This window comes from Tubulanus polymorphus, chromosome 2 (assembly GCF_964204645.1).
Source record: "Tubulanus polymorphus chromosome 2, tnTubPoly1.2, whole genome shotgun sequence".
NCBI lineage: Eukaryota > Metazoa > Nemertea > Palaeonemertea > Tubulaniformes > Tubulanidae > Tubulanus > Tubulanus polymorphus.
Window position 1 is genome coordinate 19,850,772 of NC_134026.1, and position 17,933 is coordinate 19,868,704.

General features: G+C 37.1%; 2 protein-coding genes across 3 annotated transcripts; one reads left to right on the forward strand and one right to left on the reverse strand.

Moving 5' to 3' along the window:
* Window positions 1–18: 18 nt before the first annotated feature.
* On the reverse strand, window positions 19–5,577 carry LOC141900189 (uncharacterized). The gene is made up of 5 exons (XM_074786964.1): window positions 5,439–5,577; window positions 2,747–2,967; window positions 2,469–2,523; window positions 1,751–1,903; window positions 19–636 (listed from the first exon to the last, which is right to left on the reverse strand). The coding sequence occupies exons 1-5, from the start codon at window positions 5,521–5,523 to the stop codon at window positions 539–541; spliced, it is 612 nt and encodes a 203-aa protein (XP_074643065.1). The 5' UTR covers window positions 5,524–5,577; the 3' UTR covers window positions 19–538.
* Window positions 5,578–5,698: 121 nt separating this feature from the next.
* On the forward strand, window positions 5,699–17,033 carry LOC141900394 (uncharacterized). 2 transcript variants are annotated; one of them, XM_074787275.1, is made up of 12 exons: window positions 5,699–5,718; window positions 7,655–7,777; window positions 7,862–7,944; window positions 8,857–8,994; window positions 9,394–9,500; window positions 9,950–10,071; window positions 10,189–10,301; window positions 11,019–11,152; window positions 11,359–11,486; window positions 12,144–12,319; window positions 13,693–13,806; window positions 15,439–17,033. In XM_074787275.1, the coding sequence occupies exons 2-12, from the start codon at window positions 7,655–7,657 to the stop codon at window positions 15,704–15,706; spliced, it is 1,506 nt and encodes a 501-aa protein (XP_074643376.1). In that variant the 5' UTR covers window positions 5,699–5,718; the 3' UTR covers window positions 15,707–17,033. The 2 variants fall into 2 exon arrangements, with proteins under 2 accessions (XP_074643376.1, XP_074643377.1); XM_074787276.1 differs by lacking the exons at window positions 5,699–5,718; window positions 7,862–7,944 and having other exon boundaries at window positions 7,667–7,701.
* Window positions 17,034–17,933: the final 900 nt, after the last annotated feature.

The window sequence follows — 17,933 nt, forward strand, 5'->3', positions numbered from 1 at the left end:
TTTTATCAAAGCACTTTATTGGAAAAATATATTAAAAACGTATTTACAAATGTCACAAAAATAAATGCAAAGGATATACACTAATCAATGAAAACGATGTGGTATTTTTATGAAAATGATCACATCAGAGCTGCCCAGGTGAACTTGGGTCTTCTTATATAGTTAGTCTACTTGTGGTCAGAACTTATAACTCAATGTGTTACGCTGTTTTAAACAAAAAAGAAGATATGAAAAATGCTGCGACACACAGGCACACTGATTGGTTTTCAATACAATAAAATATGGCCCAAAGCAAACAGTGTTTTGGTCATATTCAGGAGATGTTTAGCAGCTTGAGTTACATCAAAACTAAATCGTTTTGTATATGAACAAATTAGATCAACGATGAAGTCCCAATGAAATAACGCATTTCAAAAATTACCGTATTACAAAAATATCACAGGAACTAAATGGAAGCATTCAATAAGTACGTGTAAGCAAGAAATTTGGCAAATTTAGATGGTCCTTAACCTAGCATAGTAAATGAGCACGCCTTTGTCTAGAAACTTAAATCGGGCAATACAATATCAGACAAGTTCAACGAAAAGTCGTCCAATTCGATGTCCTGTATCGGCTCATCGATGATGAAATTCGGAACTGAAAAAAACAATTGACATTCGTAAAGTCATTTGTCCTTATATACCCAGGAAGAAAGCCACTAAATATTTGGATGGATATATGAAAGCTGTGGGTACTGGAGTGTGTAATGGGTAGTGTAGTGTGATCTGTGTGCATTTGTGGCCAGCACACAGATCACATTGTTCATTGGGGTTTAGTCCAGGACTCGCGAGATTTTCAACAACACGGAAGTAACGTGTAATAAATGATGACTTGAATTGCATGACTACCTACCACCCCTCATTATTGTTTGAAAAGTTAACGTTCCGCACTGACTAAAAATTAGTAATAATATTTAATAACATTTTAGAAATGGCCAGAATTTTAACTTAGGTTCTATCTCATTTTTATTTTACAATTGCGATTGGTATAATTTTTTTTCAAATGGCCGTTAAGGCTTCATGTTTCGTCTGCAATTCACAGCAAATAGTTACGCAACTACGCACATTTCAGTGTTTTTGGCAGCTGTACACTCAATCGGCACCGTTCGTGACTAGCTTCACTGCGGAATTATCATTAATTAACATCGCCATATCACATCATCAACTTATATTGTGCCTTAAAACCCTAACAGCCGAAATAATTGAAATGCACACACGATTTCTATCATTGAAAATTGAGAGAGTGGCCGTGTTTGTGTTCTGCTGCTTCGCGTAAATCCCGCGCGGTGGCGCAACCGCGCGGAGTGGGGCCGATACGTCTAGTAATGAGTAACAGTGCAGGGGTAGATCGATATAATGTAGAATTTTCAAATTTTCGCACCTCCTACCGATTGGATCGCTAATCTCAATCTAGACAGATTGAAATAAGATTCTTAAACATTAACATGGCTTGTGTATGAATTTTTAGCTCCAAGGTTTATGGCATAAAAAGGGGACCAAATAATTTTTCCAGCCACTTCTCTCAATATTTTTATGATTTTTCACCGGTTCTTAAGCAGACACCCATTTTTCAAAAACATTTCGAACAGCCTATTTCTCAAAAGTTTTGGGCATTTCGCTCAAATTAAAGGAGTTTCAACTTTAAAAGCACTTTCTTTTTAAGGGTTTTTTATGCAATCAATGAATCGTTGGGAACCTGCCATTCTACATACCAGGCAAAGAATCCACGTGTGTTGGTGTGTATTCCTCGTCATCACTGTCGTTGTCGACTACCATACACATCGGATACAAGTGCCGCCACGATTTCAACTTATCCATATAGGATGAAAGACAGTGAGCTGGAGCCAAAATATCTCCAAAAACATCTAAAATTGTAAGATAAAATGTCTTATTACACGTAGGCCTTCTAATTTTACAACTTGGAGTCAGATCCGCCCCTGAAATATTTTCATCACAATTTTTCCCAGGAAAGAATTTCAATATTTTCTTCCGCATTTTCTTTTCCTTGGTATTTTTGCCTCTGGTGATTTTTTTTCATCCCTCACATGATTTGAATTCTATCAACATTACCCTCACTCCATTTTTAGTTTTTCCACAAACCTTCCACGTTCACATGTTGAAAAATACTTGAATTGTATAAAAGTTCTAATTTTTTTCCATCCATTTTAAAAAGTCTACTGGGTTGAAATGAAACAGTGTAATCATAGAAGATTATTTCCGGGGAATAAGCGGAGAACGTGCATGTATATATCTGATCAATCTGCTTCCTGAAATCCCTCCTTTAGGACCTCGAGACATTTCTAATGAACATATAAATGCCAGAAATTGGTAATTTGGTAACCATACCTTCAATAAGTGGAAGGTCAAGACTTGACACACAAAAATACTGAAGGGAGTACAATTACCACTGGCATGAAGCCTTATACAAACCTTCATTAGCTTTGTTTATATGCATCAATTCAGTATCATCTGCAGGAGTATTGGCCTGCAAATATATAGGCCTAATATAAGATGCCATGAAAAATTCTTGCCAAAAAAGATCATCAATTACGAAGAAAAACTGCAAGTAGTGACATTTCAACTTGATTTTCTGAGCCATTTTCAAAACTGATTTAGTAAAAAAACGTAGGCCTACAGTTTTTCCTCGTAATTCAGTTGATTTTTCTTCAATTTTAGTCTATGAGAACCAACAAAAGCAGTTACAGTACCTTCTTTTCAGTACTAACTTCTTGTTTAGTCGACCGTTTAATATTCAGCCCTTTCTGCGGCTGTGTGGCGGGTCGGATCGATGACGATGGCTTTTTCATTGTTTTGCCAGCTGCATCCTTCTTCAAGTCCTGTTGTCGTATCTTCAAGTCTTGATTCACCGTGCCAAGCGCTTTTCTCGGAGTGACCAAACTTTTTTGTCGACTCTGGAAACTTTTACCCGCTTGAAGGAAAAAATTATAGACGTATCACCTTTCCAATAACACTAGCGTAGTATAACCTATGCTAAGGTTGCAAGTGGATATTATATCAATGACATAATCAGTTACACAATCATTGATGGTAAGCTTACAATCAGAAGGGCTTGAAAATATAATACTATATTAGTGAAACAAAACCACGGTTACTGACAAATGCCAACGCTACATCCTTTTTGGCTTGTTCTTAAAAAACGCCATTTCCACCGTTTTCAGCTGTTACAGTTTTTAAAACTACATCGCCAGAAACGGCATTTTAGCTTAGATAGTTTTACAGGTGCTATTTATAGTGCTTAGTTCGATGGGAGTCCCTATTATGACATCATCGCTTTTCTGCTGGCATACATTTGTATATTTGCGCCGAAAAATTAATCTCATTGATCCATTCCAGGCTTCAAGAAAGAATTAAATATAAATGTACGGGTTTCCGATGGCAAATGTATTTGAATTCTGTTCTTTCTTTATACCTGTATTCTATGTAATAAATATATACATACATGTATCCCAAATTGTTTCGAAAATGTTTGTTGTATTTTGAAATGAATCTAGATACAGCTGTATTGATTTTGAGTGTTGTAACGTCATCGGCCACCAATTCATTCAATCACTACCCATCACAAGTCCAATTAGCTGGGAGGCATCGAAGATGTTAATTACCTTCAATTAACCAACATCATATGCAGTCCAATATATCCCTCAACCATTCTATGCTTTATTAGGCAAGATAAGACCATGGGCAAAACTTAAAACTAGATTTTTGATACACTAGTTTATACATGATCCATGATTGATTTGTCTTATGAGAATGATAATTATAATAATTATTTTATTTTTATTTCTAACATATAATATTTACACATCCGTGCACCTCAGCAAATTAATTATTTTATTCCGAAAAAAAGTACCCTGTAGACACTAGGGAAAACGTCTAAGCGGGTGGGGGAATCCTCATATATAACAAGTGGACTGCCAATAATGGCTTAATAGTTTATGATTATAAAACTAGCTACGCCAAAAACGGCGGAATACGCCAGAAATGGCAAATGTTTTTATGTGTACCCATGGCAACATTTCATTGAAAACTTTATAATAGTTTTTAAAACTAGTTCCCAAATTTATTTTTAACAAAAATCATGATTAATAAACTTGTTTCATGCTGTAGTAGTTTTGAGAGTTTTCCCGGAGTTTTTGGGCTGCATATGACGTAATCATTTAGAAAAACGTGAATTTGACCACTTTACCTAGCTCAAAAATTTCCATCCTAGCGTCATATGAAAGCTTATCGTCTGCTCGAGATTATGACGTAATCAGCAACATGCGCTAATTTGACCGGAAGTGCGCAAAAAACTTTAAAGCAAAACTCGAAACTTAGTGAGCTGAAACTGGCTGATTAAGCCATAAACGACTGTAAAAGTTTCAAAACTGAGTGATCCATAAACGGCTGATTCTGCCGTTATTGGCGGAAAACGCCGAAATTGGCAGAATAAGCCGTTTTTGGAAAGTGTTCTAGTCAGTAACCTGTCTGTGGTTTAGTTTCACGATCGGATATTTTCACAAACCACAGTCAGGAATGGGAAGGTCATTTTTGTATGAAATCTTCGTCAGCCAATTTGACTGACGAGTAATTTGCCTGGCATTTCATTGTCTCTTAAGATATCCGTCTAATTTTTGCTGTAATCGACGCACAACAGATTCGTAGTTTGTCTGATACCTATAACACCTCACCTGACGATCTTAATCCATGTGCAAATCGGCCGTAAAGTGAGAGTAAATTTCCGTCCAGTCAACAGCTGCCATTTTGAAAATTACTGGAGGTGCTGGCACCTGTGGACTGAGGCCAGGACAACAGCACAAACTCACGAAGCGAAACGACGAAATTGAAAAAATTAAGAAATCAACACTTATTCCCATTTTTCTTTTACCAAAATTTATTACTTCATTATTTATCTTGGAAAACACGAAGATTTGAAATGTAAGTTGGAAAACCATCAAAAATAAAAATTGTCGTTTCGTCTTGGAAGTTTTATAAAAATCCTTGTAGGTCCCCTTGTCTTATCATGCCACATGTGCAATACAGAGAAATGGCGGCTAATGGCGAAATTTGCTGAGAAATTAATTAATTTCTCAAAATAATGTTGATTAATCACTCGAAACATACATAAAATTGGATTATTTCGAAAGGTACCTGTGTTAGTTTGTGAATTAAGCCATTAATTATGGACTGAAGTGAATAGAAAGTATATTTTTGAAGTGTTACTTTTTTCAACCGAGTTTTGGTCCTTGTCATCCCTAACGTTGGTATAAGCCCATCCGATTATAAAAAGCTTACCACCAACGATTAGGTAACTAACTAGAAAGTGTTCCTGACTGCTTACCAAAATAAAAATGCCAGGCCTTTTTAAGTTTTATTAGTTAGAAATTTTGACAGTAGACCTACCTCTCAATCCTGGATTGCCGCCATATCGAGGTCTTGTAACTGAGGCATTTTCCTTATCTTGGTACGCATCGATAAGAGAAGCCATAGTTTTTTGTTGTGCCAGGAAAAAGTGTAAAAAAGTAGTACGGTGATTTTAAAAATTCGAACCGAGCTCCACACGAATTTGGTTTGGTAAAATAGAAAATGCGGATTCAGAATAGTTGGTGCTTTCGAGTCAGGGATCAGGGTTCCGAGGCCACAACCGGCATATAGGAAGCACTTGCATTACGCAATCACGGAGGTACTTTTTCATTCTTAAAAAGTGTTTTCTTAAACAAACTTTCTTAAAAGGCTTGAAAAATACTGAAATAACATCAATTCATACAAGCTCTGTGGTTGTGGCAGATCACCCTACTATAGAAAATGACGATTGATTATATAAACTGTAAAATAGAGAATTACACCAAAAATGGAGTTCTTCGTACCGCCGGCCTAGTCTTTGAAACCAAAAATGGCGGCTTATTCAATCGGGTTTAGCAATCATAGCGATCAAATCGAAGTTCAGACAGCATACTCTGCATCAATGCGGGACCCTACCCTACCCAGGCACACCTCTCCACTAAATCCTGATTTCTCGACCATTTTCTATCGAAAATTTTCAGCTGTCGCATCACCATATTTAGGTTTACCCTTTTTCCTAGTTTTACTACCTTACTGAAATTGTCAGTCAGGAACACTTTCCAAAAACGGCTTATTCTGCCAATTTCGGCGTTTTCTGCCAATAACGGCAGAATCAGCCGTTTATGGATCACTCAGTTTTGAAACTTTTACAGTCGTTTATATGGCTTAATCAGCCAGTTTCAGCTCACTAAGTTTCGAGTTTTGCTTTAAAGTTTTTTGCGCACTTCCGGTCAAATTAGCGCATGTTGCCGATTACGTCATAATCTCGAGCAGACGATAAGCTTTCATATGACGCAAGGATGGAGATTTTTGAGCTAGGTAAAGTGGTCAAATTCACGTTTTTCTAAATGATTACGTCATATGCAGCCCAAAAACTCCGGGAAAACTCTCAAAACTACTACAGTATGAAACAAGTTTATTAATCATGATTTTTGTTAAAAATGAATTTGGGAACTAGTTTTAAAAACTATTATAAAGTTTTCAATTAAACGTTGCCATGGGTACACATAAAAACATTCGCCATTTCTGGCGTATTCCGCCGTTTTTGGCGTAGCTAGTTTTATAATCATAAACTATTAAGCCATTATTGGCAGTCCACTTGTTGTATAAGAGGATTCCCCCACCCGCTTAGACGTTTTCCCTAGTGTCTACACGGTACTTTTTTTCGGAATAAAATAATTAATTTGCTGAGGTGAATGGATGTGTAAATATTATATAATAAAGATAAAATAATTATTATAATTATCATTCTCATAAGACAAATCAATCATGGATCATGTATAAACTAGTGTATCAAAAATCTAGTTTTAAGTTTTGCCCATGGTCTTATCTTGCCTAATAAAGCATAGAATGGTTGAGGGATATATTGGACTGCATGTTAAGATGTTGGTTAATTGAAGGTAATTAACATCTTCGATGCCTCCCAGCTAATTGGACTTGTGATGGGTAGTGATTGAATGAATTGGTGGCCGATGACGTTACAACACTCAAAATCAATACAGCTGTATCTAGATTCATTTCAAGATAAAACAAACATTTTCGAAACAATTTGGGATACATGTATGTATATATTTATTACATAGAATACAGGTATACAGAAAGAACAGAATTCAAATACATTTGCCATCGGAAACCCGTACATTTATATTTGATTCTTTCTTGAAGCCTGGAATGGATCAATGAGATTAATTTTTCGGCGCAAATATACAAATGTATGCCAGCAGAAAAGCGATGATGTCATAATAGGGACTCCCATCGAACTAAGCACTATAAATAGCACCTGTAAAACTATCTAAGCTAAAACGCGTTTCTGGCGATGTAGTTTTAAAAACTGTAACAGCTGAAAACCGCGGAAATGGCGTTTTTTAAGAACAAGCCAAAAATGGCAGAAAACGCCGATTTCGGCTAAATTGGCAGAAGCAGTTTAAAACTGAGTAATCCATAAATGGCTGATTCCGCCGTTATTGGCGGAAAACGCCGAAATTGGCAGAATAAGCCGTTTTTGGAAAGTGTTCCTGACTGATTGTTATTTGTTATCAATTGCATGTCTTTATCAGATGGAATTTTTGACGCAGTTAAGGGATGGCTGTTGGAACTGTTTGTGGTATGCGATTATTTTCTATATGACATGGATTTTCTATAAGTTATTTATTCAGCCGTTTCTGTCACCTTTGCGAAATGTAAGTCTCTAGCTCTTAAACCTCTCTAGTACCGCTGACCACTTTAGCACTTGGTCGGTGTCTTATGGCATTTGAATTTTTCAGATGCCTGGTAAACCGTATTATCCTTTGATCGGAAATATGAGAGAAGCTTTGAAAAGTAAAGAACCAATGGAGACGACGACAAAGTAATAAACGAGCAGTTGAAACTGATCTTCCGTATCTTGCCGCAAATGCTCGTCCTCTGTCGACCGGGATTTGAACCAGATGGTATCCAGATGCTACTTGGCCAAAATATCATTATTAGCCAGAAATCAAGTTTCACGCCTGGTTATTCTTCTATTTTCATCAATCCAACTGGACCTATTCATCAGGCAGCATTTTTTGCTGTGGCAGAACCTTGCGATACCCTCAGGTTTGATTCCTCGCTGAGGGAGGATGAAAAATGCAATGTCACAAATCCTTAATAGAAAAATTCCTGCGATAGAATTTTATTCAGAATTTTTACCTTCGAGTTTCGACGATTGAATAAAACGAAACCAAAAATGTTTTTGCTGTTAACTAAATGCTGGGTTATGTTGGGCTGGAAAACTTGATTTATCAGTAACTAGCGCCCTAAGGTAGGCGCCAGTTACCATCTGATCAGCCAACAACTGAACGCAATAATTCTAGCCAATCAGAAATGGACATATACTCAGTAGTACAATGCGTCCTTGTGGTACTAAAATCAGAGTTTTTATGTATAGTATATAGCTTAGTATATATCTATTTTAATCTGGTATGAATCTTACAAAATTAGTGGTTTTCATTTTCGATATTTACGTTTGAATTTGTTAAGATGAGGAACACAGCGCAAGCCTAAAGGCTGCACTTATAAGTGTGATTATAAGCACTGCCCCCACTGATCAGTCGTAGTTTGGGATGTCGTAGCTTGATATAAGCTAGCATTAATGCTAGCTAGCCATCATAAGGTGGAAGAAAATTTTATTATCACTTAAATTATATTTTGGGACTTTTTAAACTAGGCCAACCTTGCTTAAATTTCTGTGAGCTTCGAACTTAAACTGATGCTACTTTTGTTTTTCATCGCTGGAATGTAGATGGATGAAGCGTTACGGTGTTATATTTCGATACTATTTCTTTCGCGGAATGCCAAGAGTTCTTGTCTCCGATCCGGACATCATGAAATATATCATGGTAACGAATCAGAAGAATTTCGAGAAATCGACTGAGATTGGGTACGTGCGCAAAAAAAGTATTCATTTACTACAGCGAAATCTTGTTACAATAAACTCTTCACGCAACAGAAAAATAAGTTTGTTCTAACCGATAGTTCGTTCCAATATGACATTATTATTAAAATTGTCCTATTTGAGATGAAATTCTAGGATTGTACTTCCAGGTAAGTGATAAATTGTAACGAGGGTCCATTGTTAATGTATAGGAGGATGAGCCCTGTTGTTTTTTGTGGGGAGTTTTTGACCTATGTAGGTCATCCAACAAGGCTGCCAAAGCCATATTTGTAGAACCTTATGTTCGACTGAAGGGTTTTGCTAGCATAGCTGTAGTTTCGTTTTGCAAATGTATGCGGAATATATGACATTATATAGCCTATTTGCGTGCTGTTTACATTTCAGGCTTCTTTCATTTGTTCTGCGTAACGGACTCGTCACATCAAATGGTGATGTCCATCGGCAGCACAGGAAACTAGCGAATCCAGCTTTTACTATCAAGTCTATTAAAAGTGAGTGACAACTGTAAACATTGCTTAACTCGGGAGTTTACTGGTAATAGAGTGCAGTTATAACCCAAAAAATTACCATTTCTTTTCGTATTTCTTACCGTACTTCAGCAGGACCCGCTAAAGAATGACCATTTTGTAATTTCATTTCGGATTTAGCAATTTTGTTTCGTATTTAAGAAGGATCCGCCTAACTCGGACAAACTGGAATTGGTAAAATTGGTAAAATTAGGTAGTTAAAAGGATAGGGAAATATGTTGAGCAGTCAGAAAAATGATTTAGTTTTTGTCCAAGTAAGTCAAAAGTCTGAAGTTGGCCATATCCGAGTAAGGCGTGGTTTAACTGTAGTCATGGAAAATGTTGAATGTCTTGATTGGTAAGGCCCCGAGGCTGCAGATCGATCACTCGTGAGCCCTTTAATAAATCATCACAACATCTCTGCTGTTGTTTAGAGATGATGCCCATATTCAAAAAGAAGAGCGTCGAGTTGGTCGACCTGTGGACTAGTAAGATGGATAAGAAAATTGACGGCGATAAGTGTATAGTTCCAGTATTCGAAGATCTAATGAGAATGGTATGACCTAGTCAACAGCGATGCATGCTCACCGCGATAAGTTGTTCTGCTTTGTTTGCTATAATCAAAATTATTTCCAACTTCTGTTGAAGCCGTGATGTGAATGCATATTTTCAGACGTTGGATGTTATAGGTTTATGCGCATTTAGTTACAACTTCGACTGTCTTCATGATCCGGACAATGAGATCAATAAGCACTTTCAAGGCGTCATCGGTGGCATTTATCCAAGGTAGACTAAGGGTTTTATTTCGGTATTGTTTCTTTACAGCCGTATATGCCTTAGCACAAAAAGGGGAAATACGTGACTGAAGTTTATATACAATTAACGTTTTATCCTCAATCCTATCTTCTGAGTCAAGATGGACTGTGAACCCTGGCATGTGGCTGTCGAGGGTTCATACCATGGCATCTAAAGACTTTCGGTTCGAAACCCTGCAAGGATGGATGGTTCAGTTAGCTGTCATTAGCACGGAAATTAACAAATTCCAGGATAATAATAATGATAATAATTACGCGTATTTAAAGTGCCAGTATCCTCTGCAATTAAGTGATCACTTGACACCTGGCTAGTGGGATAGAATATTATTGAGCAGCTGCCCGTCAAAATAGATGGGTTTGATTTGCCAGGATTTCTTTTTTGGGAAGGGCGATATAGGGTGAAGAGCAACTGTAAAGAAACCTGTATTCCAACACAAATACCGGGGTAGCAGAAAACATTTAGAATTTGATGATCTCATTTTTAGAATTTCCACAGCCACTTATAGAGGGAGGTATGCCCACAGCCCCTGACTCTACCGCTGGGATCTTAAAAAATTGTTTTTCATATAACTGAACAATAAACAATAATGAAACCATCCTGTACATTTATATCGTTGTTTTAGCCCACTTGGGACTTAAGTCCCAGTTACTATTATATATGACCCCTAGTTACTATATTTATTTTTAGTTGGGAAATGTTGTTACCTTATTATCAGTACATTCCATTTTTACCAAATATGAGTCGAATGCGACATCATTTGAAAGCTGCTGATGAAGTCGTTCTTTCCGTGATTCATGAACGTATGGAAAAGATTTCCACCGGTAAGTCTTGTACATGACATAGAACCACAGTTGACTCGGCGCAAGTCATGTTTTCGTGACACCTCATATGAAATACATTACATTTAATAACACGGCTACAGTATCTTACATGCCTGACGTATGTTTGTGGTCGCATGACTCGTCAAACATCGGACTGGTCTGGAAAGCAGAGATTAAACATTTTTGTACTGTCACCTGTTTTACAGATGGTGGGAACATCGATTACGATCTTCTTGGTATGCTGATGATGGCTAAGGATGAAGAAACTGGACAAGGAATGACTTCTGAAGAACTCAGGGATGAAGTATTGACCTTCCTTTTGGCAGGCCATGAGGTAGGCACATGAATGTCGCTCGTCGCTATATCCCTATACTATTGTTAGATTTCGGTATTTGAATATTTTTTAGTACATTAATTCCAAACTTACGTTGCCTTTATTAAGCTATTACTGATTCCTGATGACTATTAGTTACAGTTGAAATCAATAAATTATTAGCTTAAAAGAAACTGTTTGGACTTCATTTTTCTCATTTTATTAGTGTGGGATTCTCAATTTATTGTCAAAAAATGGTTGTAGTGTTTATCAGTGGTTTTGGTAATACATCATAGCATTTTGCTCAAATGCTTGCTGCAATTTGTAGTTGTAATTGTAATTATCTCTAATGAAAATGAATCAAATCAAATAATCTCTAATGAAAATGAATCAAATCAAATAATTTTGAAAATCGTTCCTTGAGATATGGCCAATTAACAAAAGGCAGAGTTTTGATTTCATGGAGCAAAGTCACAGTGATGTATATCGTTGTATGTATGTATATCGTTAGTCTTAAGTTCATCAGAAAAATTTCCCAACTAAAGATCAATTAAGTAAGAAGATTTGCTCAGTTACTGATTTCTTCAGATCTTCAATCAGTTCTAAACTGTTTAACTGATATTTGTTGAAATAAACAACACTGCATCTTTGTTCAAATGCCTATGACTCTTTCAACAGACAACCAGTGTCGGTGTAACATGGGTCTTATATCACCTGGCCGATCATATTCACATACAAAATCATCTGAGGGATGAGATCCATAACGTACTGATGCAAGAGAACACAAATGATTTAAGCTACGAAACGTTTGAAAAGATGCCATATTTGGACGCAGTCATCAATGAAACGCTGAGGTAAGGTGGATTGTATTAATATTGAGTTGTTTCACTATCCGGGGCTGGCAGAAGCAAGTTGACTGGGACTATTTGAGACCATAGTTTTCTGGTATCATGATTCAGAATGACGATTTATCATTGATCGTTAATAAATGTTATGGATCATAATGTTTTAAACGCATCTGTTTCCAATTGTACATATACGCTTTCAGGCTTGGGAGCAGGCCTAACTTCAGTTTTTCAATAACCTTCAGGAAAGAAATCATCATGGGCAAAATTGTCGACCAAACCCCTTGAAAAAAATAGGCCACATTAGTTTTGCCTCTCATGTGATACAGATGGGTGTGGCCTTGGCGAGTGGGTTACTTGGGAAAAAGATGGCGGCTGATTAAAGCGACAATAATCTGACGTATTACGATGTGGAGAATGTTGGATGTTGCGGTATTGAATGTTGGATGGCAATGCATTTGGGCAAAGTCACCCAATATCGTTCATTTATTTGCAACGACCCATGGAGCCGATCTAGGGAAATTGAAAGCCCAGGGTCCAGAAGAGAAGAAAGGCACTGTTCATTCAGTACGTACGCAAAAATAGGACCTTTTTTCAAGTTCCTACCTTCTGTACGCACATCGTACTATATTGCCGATGACCTTACGTGCTCAATGATTAATCATGTAGTATAAAAAACAAAAACAAACACTTGTTAGTAGTCTACTGGTCTGTTTTATTTTTAAAGTATAGATAAATTATTTGAGACTTTAATTACCGTATCATGCCATAAGTTTGCCCCTCTTGAAGGGATTTACTAGGATGCAGCATTTTGAAAAGGGCAATGAATTCATTATCTTGTTCCAGACTCATGGCTGAATTAATACCTACAGATGAGTAAGGTCCAGGCTACTACAAAATTATACCGTAGAAATTAGAGCACTTTGATTTTTGAAGTACGTACGCTTTGTGTAAATAGCTAACTAGCTTTGCAGGTAGATCGTACGCTTTTGCCGTTGAGGTCGTTGAGGGTTTGCGAACGTACTTAATGAATGGTCCCAAAAGGCATTTCTCGGATAGAGCACCCATGTCAAAGGCCACTCAGGGTCAACCCCGGATGAGCGTTAAATTTGCAGGTTTCATCGATCTCTTTCTAGATGAAAAGGAGGTTACCTCTGTGGGAAGGCAGGGTCCGGGCCCCTGAGACTTCCCCCTAATTCCTGAGAGTGTAATCAAATAAGCATATCAAACAGACTACGTATCTATTTAAGTCAAGAGTTTTTCTTTCCTCGCAGAAATCTAATGAAAGATGTATGATTTGCATATACATGCATTTAGCGTTGAAAATAGAATAATGAACATTAAAAGGTACTTTCATGCGTTTTTGGCCTTTGTTTATGTAGATTCACACCTCCAGTTGTTATGGTCGTAAGAAAATCAAAAGATCACGATGTTTTGGGTGGTTACGAAGTTCCTGCTGGTACAAATATTTTGTTAGCAACTGGTGCTATGATGAGGTATGTTGAGTAAGCTAAACGATGCCACTTTCCAATGTTAATATTAAACTAGATTAATTTGTCTTAACGCTGGTTGAATTTTGCTCAACAATGAATACATGGAACCTAACGCAAACATATTATAGATATACCTATAATTTCGTCTCTCAAGAGAAAATTTAGTGAATCTTTATACTGTACTGAATATGACGAGCTATCAGTGACCATCCATATCAGATATGATTAAAAATACATAAAGAGCCTCTTTATGTATTTTTGATATCCCCGGTAATGAATAGATTTGTAGATCGGCTTAAGTTCATTGACAAAAGGTTCCATTGTATTTAGGTATTACTAGGATAGATCAGCGCAGCTTTGTTTGAATATTGTTACTCAGTTATTGTATAGTGTGTATATAGTATACTGACTTCTAAAGTCCATTCAGTGTTATACTTGATAAAAGCTAAAAAGAAATTATGCCATTATATCGTTTCTCCTAATCAACTTTTGGTCATTTTGTAAATCGCGATAAAATTTGTAATCACTTCATTTCATTAGCTGATGGGTCTGTTACGGTAAGCTTGATCATGATTTTCAAAAAAGTAATGTACAGTGGGTAGATAGGCGACTGGCCGGTTTAACTTTTAAGCTCAGCGGAAAGGAGAAATTAGGTATTTTTTCAGCCTAACAGCTAAACTTATACCTATATAGATTTATCTGTTTGTAACCACCTCTATCCCAGCCACAGTACTCTCTAATTAACGTATGTTGAATTATTCTACGTCTGGCATGGTCGTTTGTTTTGTGGTGTATTTCGACCCTGGAGTTGGATCCAAATAAGAATTGGGTATTTCAGCCCTGGAGTTCCATTCGGTAACAATACCATTGTTAATAACAATTATGAATTGTCTAATCTTTGAGCTCCTGGACTTAAAAGCTTATTGTGAAATAAATAGATATATTGATCTAATAAAATAGCCCAAATGCAGATCATTATGAAGTTTCTGCTGGTAGAAATATTTTGGTAGCAACTGGTACAGTTTGTAGGCTCGAATCCCGGCAGGGTTTCGATCTAGCCTTTCCTTTCCACTCAATTAGGGAAGGGAAACTTCAAACCTGCCAGTAATGGGTTGAGGGGCGAAAGAAAATGATTTTGACAAAACACACATTCAACATATGCATAGAATCAAGATTCATACAGACATATACATGTATAGTCTTAATAAATTTTTCGTAGAATTATAAATTCTTCATTGAACTATTTTAATGCCGGGCTCTCTGATTTGTGATGGTCCTGACAAACTGGGAATGCCTACTTCTAAATTCCCATCCTCGCTTGCCAGGCTTTGATTTTGCCTCCCGCCTATGCTCACACCAACACAAACCCTGCCTGCTGAGGCTTTATTGGTCTATTACACCACCCATGGATTCTTAGGTGGACAGGTTGCCGCTCAGCAGCAATGAAGGGTTTGCGGCCAGGGTTTGTGTTGGCGTGAGCTTCGGTGGGTGGCAATCCAAAGCCTGGTAAACACGGATGCTACATTCCAAGAGTGAAGCATTCTTATTAGCCCCTCTCCTCTCGCCCCTTGATAGGAATCGCTACTTTTTCTGTATGAGCACCGATACCACATCTTTGTTAATTTTTTCATTCAGGAATGAACAATTTTGGGATGACCCAGATACGTTCGATCCCGACCGATTCTACCGAAAGGAAGTCGATTCGTCGAAGTTTTTGCCATTCGTAGCCGGTCCTCGTATGTGCATCGGTTATAAATTCGCGTTGCTCGAAATGAAAATGATCGTCGCTCGCGCGTTGAGGTCGTTTCGATTTACGAAGATCCCCGGCAGCAATTACACGAAAAAGATACGCGTCACCATGAGGCCGGATCCTCCGCTCGAGTTGTATATCAAAGCTGTTTGAGTGAATCATAGCTAGAGCGTCGTCGCTACGGCAGGGATTCGGACCTGATGGCATCGCTAGACTCGGCTGTGGCATGAAATCCTGCCACACAACGGGGGTGTGCTGAAAGAAAATTTGTGGCACCAATCGGATTGCTTGTATAATCGCTGGGGCGAATTTCACGCGGAAGAACTATAACTAGAAAAACCCAGGCTGAAACAAAGAGATAATTTCTGATTGGTAAATAATGACATCTAAGCAGCGCATGTAGCTCCGCACCCGGTCTAGGGTGGCAGGTTTTCGCAACATGGCAGCCTCACTTCCGTCAGGTTTTAATCCATTTGGTGCAGGATGACCTAGAGAGTTTTTAGGACGATCGAAAATCATAGATGCGTTAACGAGATAAACCTCATTTTTTGAATGACTATATAGGGTCTTACTCGTGATGTCATAGTTCGTTTGCCAACTAGTGCACAGGGGCTGGTCGCAATCGGTAGTGAATGAACAAAACCAGTATCAGCCACCTGAAAACTGATTTTATTTGAGATCTTATACAGTGGAACCTCGTTATAACGAACTCTGATATAACGATTCATCGGATATAACAAATAAAGAATTTCATCCCAAGTAAAAGAATTTGATTAATTTCATACTGGATATAACGAACTATCGGTTATACGCAGAAGAGTTATAGAATCCATGGTAATAACGAACATATTTTCTGGTGCCGTGAAGTTCGTTGTAGCGAGGTCCCACTGTAGTAGCTTCATCGGGTACCTTATTTACGCGATGAAGCTACTATGCACTGATAGCGGAAGCACGTGATATCAAACAAAATCAGTTACTTTTTGATTAATTTGATACAAATTGTGAAGAAACATGATAACTTTAATAAAATCTGTCGAAAATCGTGAAAATGTGAACAATTAAGAAAAGTATCTGGTCTAAATGTGTTGATCCTCTTTTTATGACATATAAATGGAGCTCAGAATTTGTGCAAACTGTGTTAAAGTTTTAAAGAAATTTCCATTTTCGATCAGTCCATATTGTGACCAGTCACCGCTCATGTTATTGTGACCTAAAAAGTCGATTGTTAGGTTAAAGAAAAGCGTGAAAATTCTAGTGTTAATCAACTTAACTTCCAAGACTTGAATGAACTTGATCTATGCACAAGCATTATATAATCTCTTTACATTTCCTTTACTTTCTTATTACCTATATTCGGGATAACAATGTTAATTATTTTGCGTATATACATAAATTATGAAATTATTGTCTGCCATATAGAAAGTTTATTATATTGAAAACTTATATACTCAAGATATTTTGGAGATTTTAATTTGTAATTATGAACTTACTCTATGAACGTTATGAACATTTTATTTATGCCAATAAAGAAATTCTGATTACTAATATGTGTTTGAAAAGTCTGAACTCTTGGCACCATTTGAACTAATCATAACCTGTCGTTCCAGATTATAAAGAATTTTGATGTTTTAGATTTCGAACCACTTGTATCTGATGTGCATGCGGCCATTAGAAACAACACCTAATGTCTATTTATTAATTGATGAGACCTGTTTTTCTTGGATATTTTGCTTACTTTTTGGGGTACATACCTCATTGATGTCTTTACAGAATGCCAAAAATCGCGGACAACAACTGAATATCCGATATATTTCCAGTTCCGTACCAATTAGATGGATTGGCAAAAAGACTCCTTAAGTCCAGTTGAATGAGAGAGAAAATCCTCCATTTTGTGAAATTTCTTGAATTTTTACATTGTCACCATGCCTACGAAATGAAGTTATTTTTCTTGTGGGGTCTCAACAACTAAATCAGGGTGGCGTAGGCATGGTAACAATGTTCAAATCCAAGAAATTTGACAAAATGGAGGATTTTCTCTCTCATTCAACTGGACTTAAGGAGTCTTTTTGCCAATCCATCTAATTGGTACAGAACTGGAAATATATCGGATATTCAGTTGTTGTCCGCGATTTTTGGCATTCTGTTAAGACATAAATGAGGTATGTACCCCAAAAAGTAAGCAAAATATCCAAGAAAAACAGGTCTCATCAATTAATAAATAGACATTAGTAGACAGTTTTTTAATAAAGAAGTTTCCAGTTTCTAGGTGCCATTTTGTGGCGGTCCCTCGAGGTCCCTATTGTTGCGATAATTTGCGCTCAGTTTTAAAACATAAGTTTAGATTGAATATCATATAGTTCTGCAGTCCCTTGCTCGACGA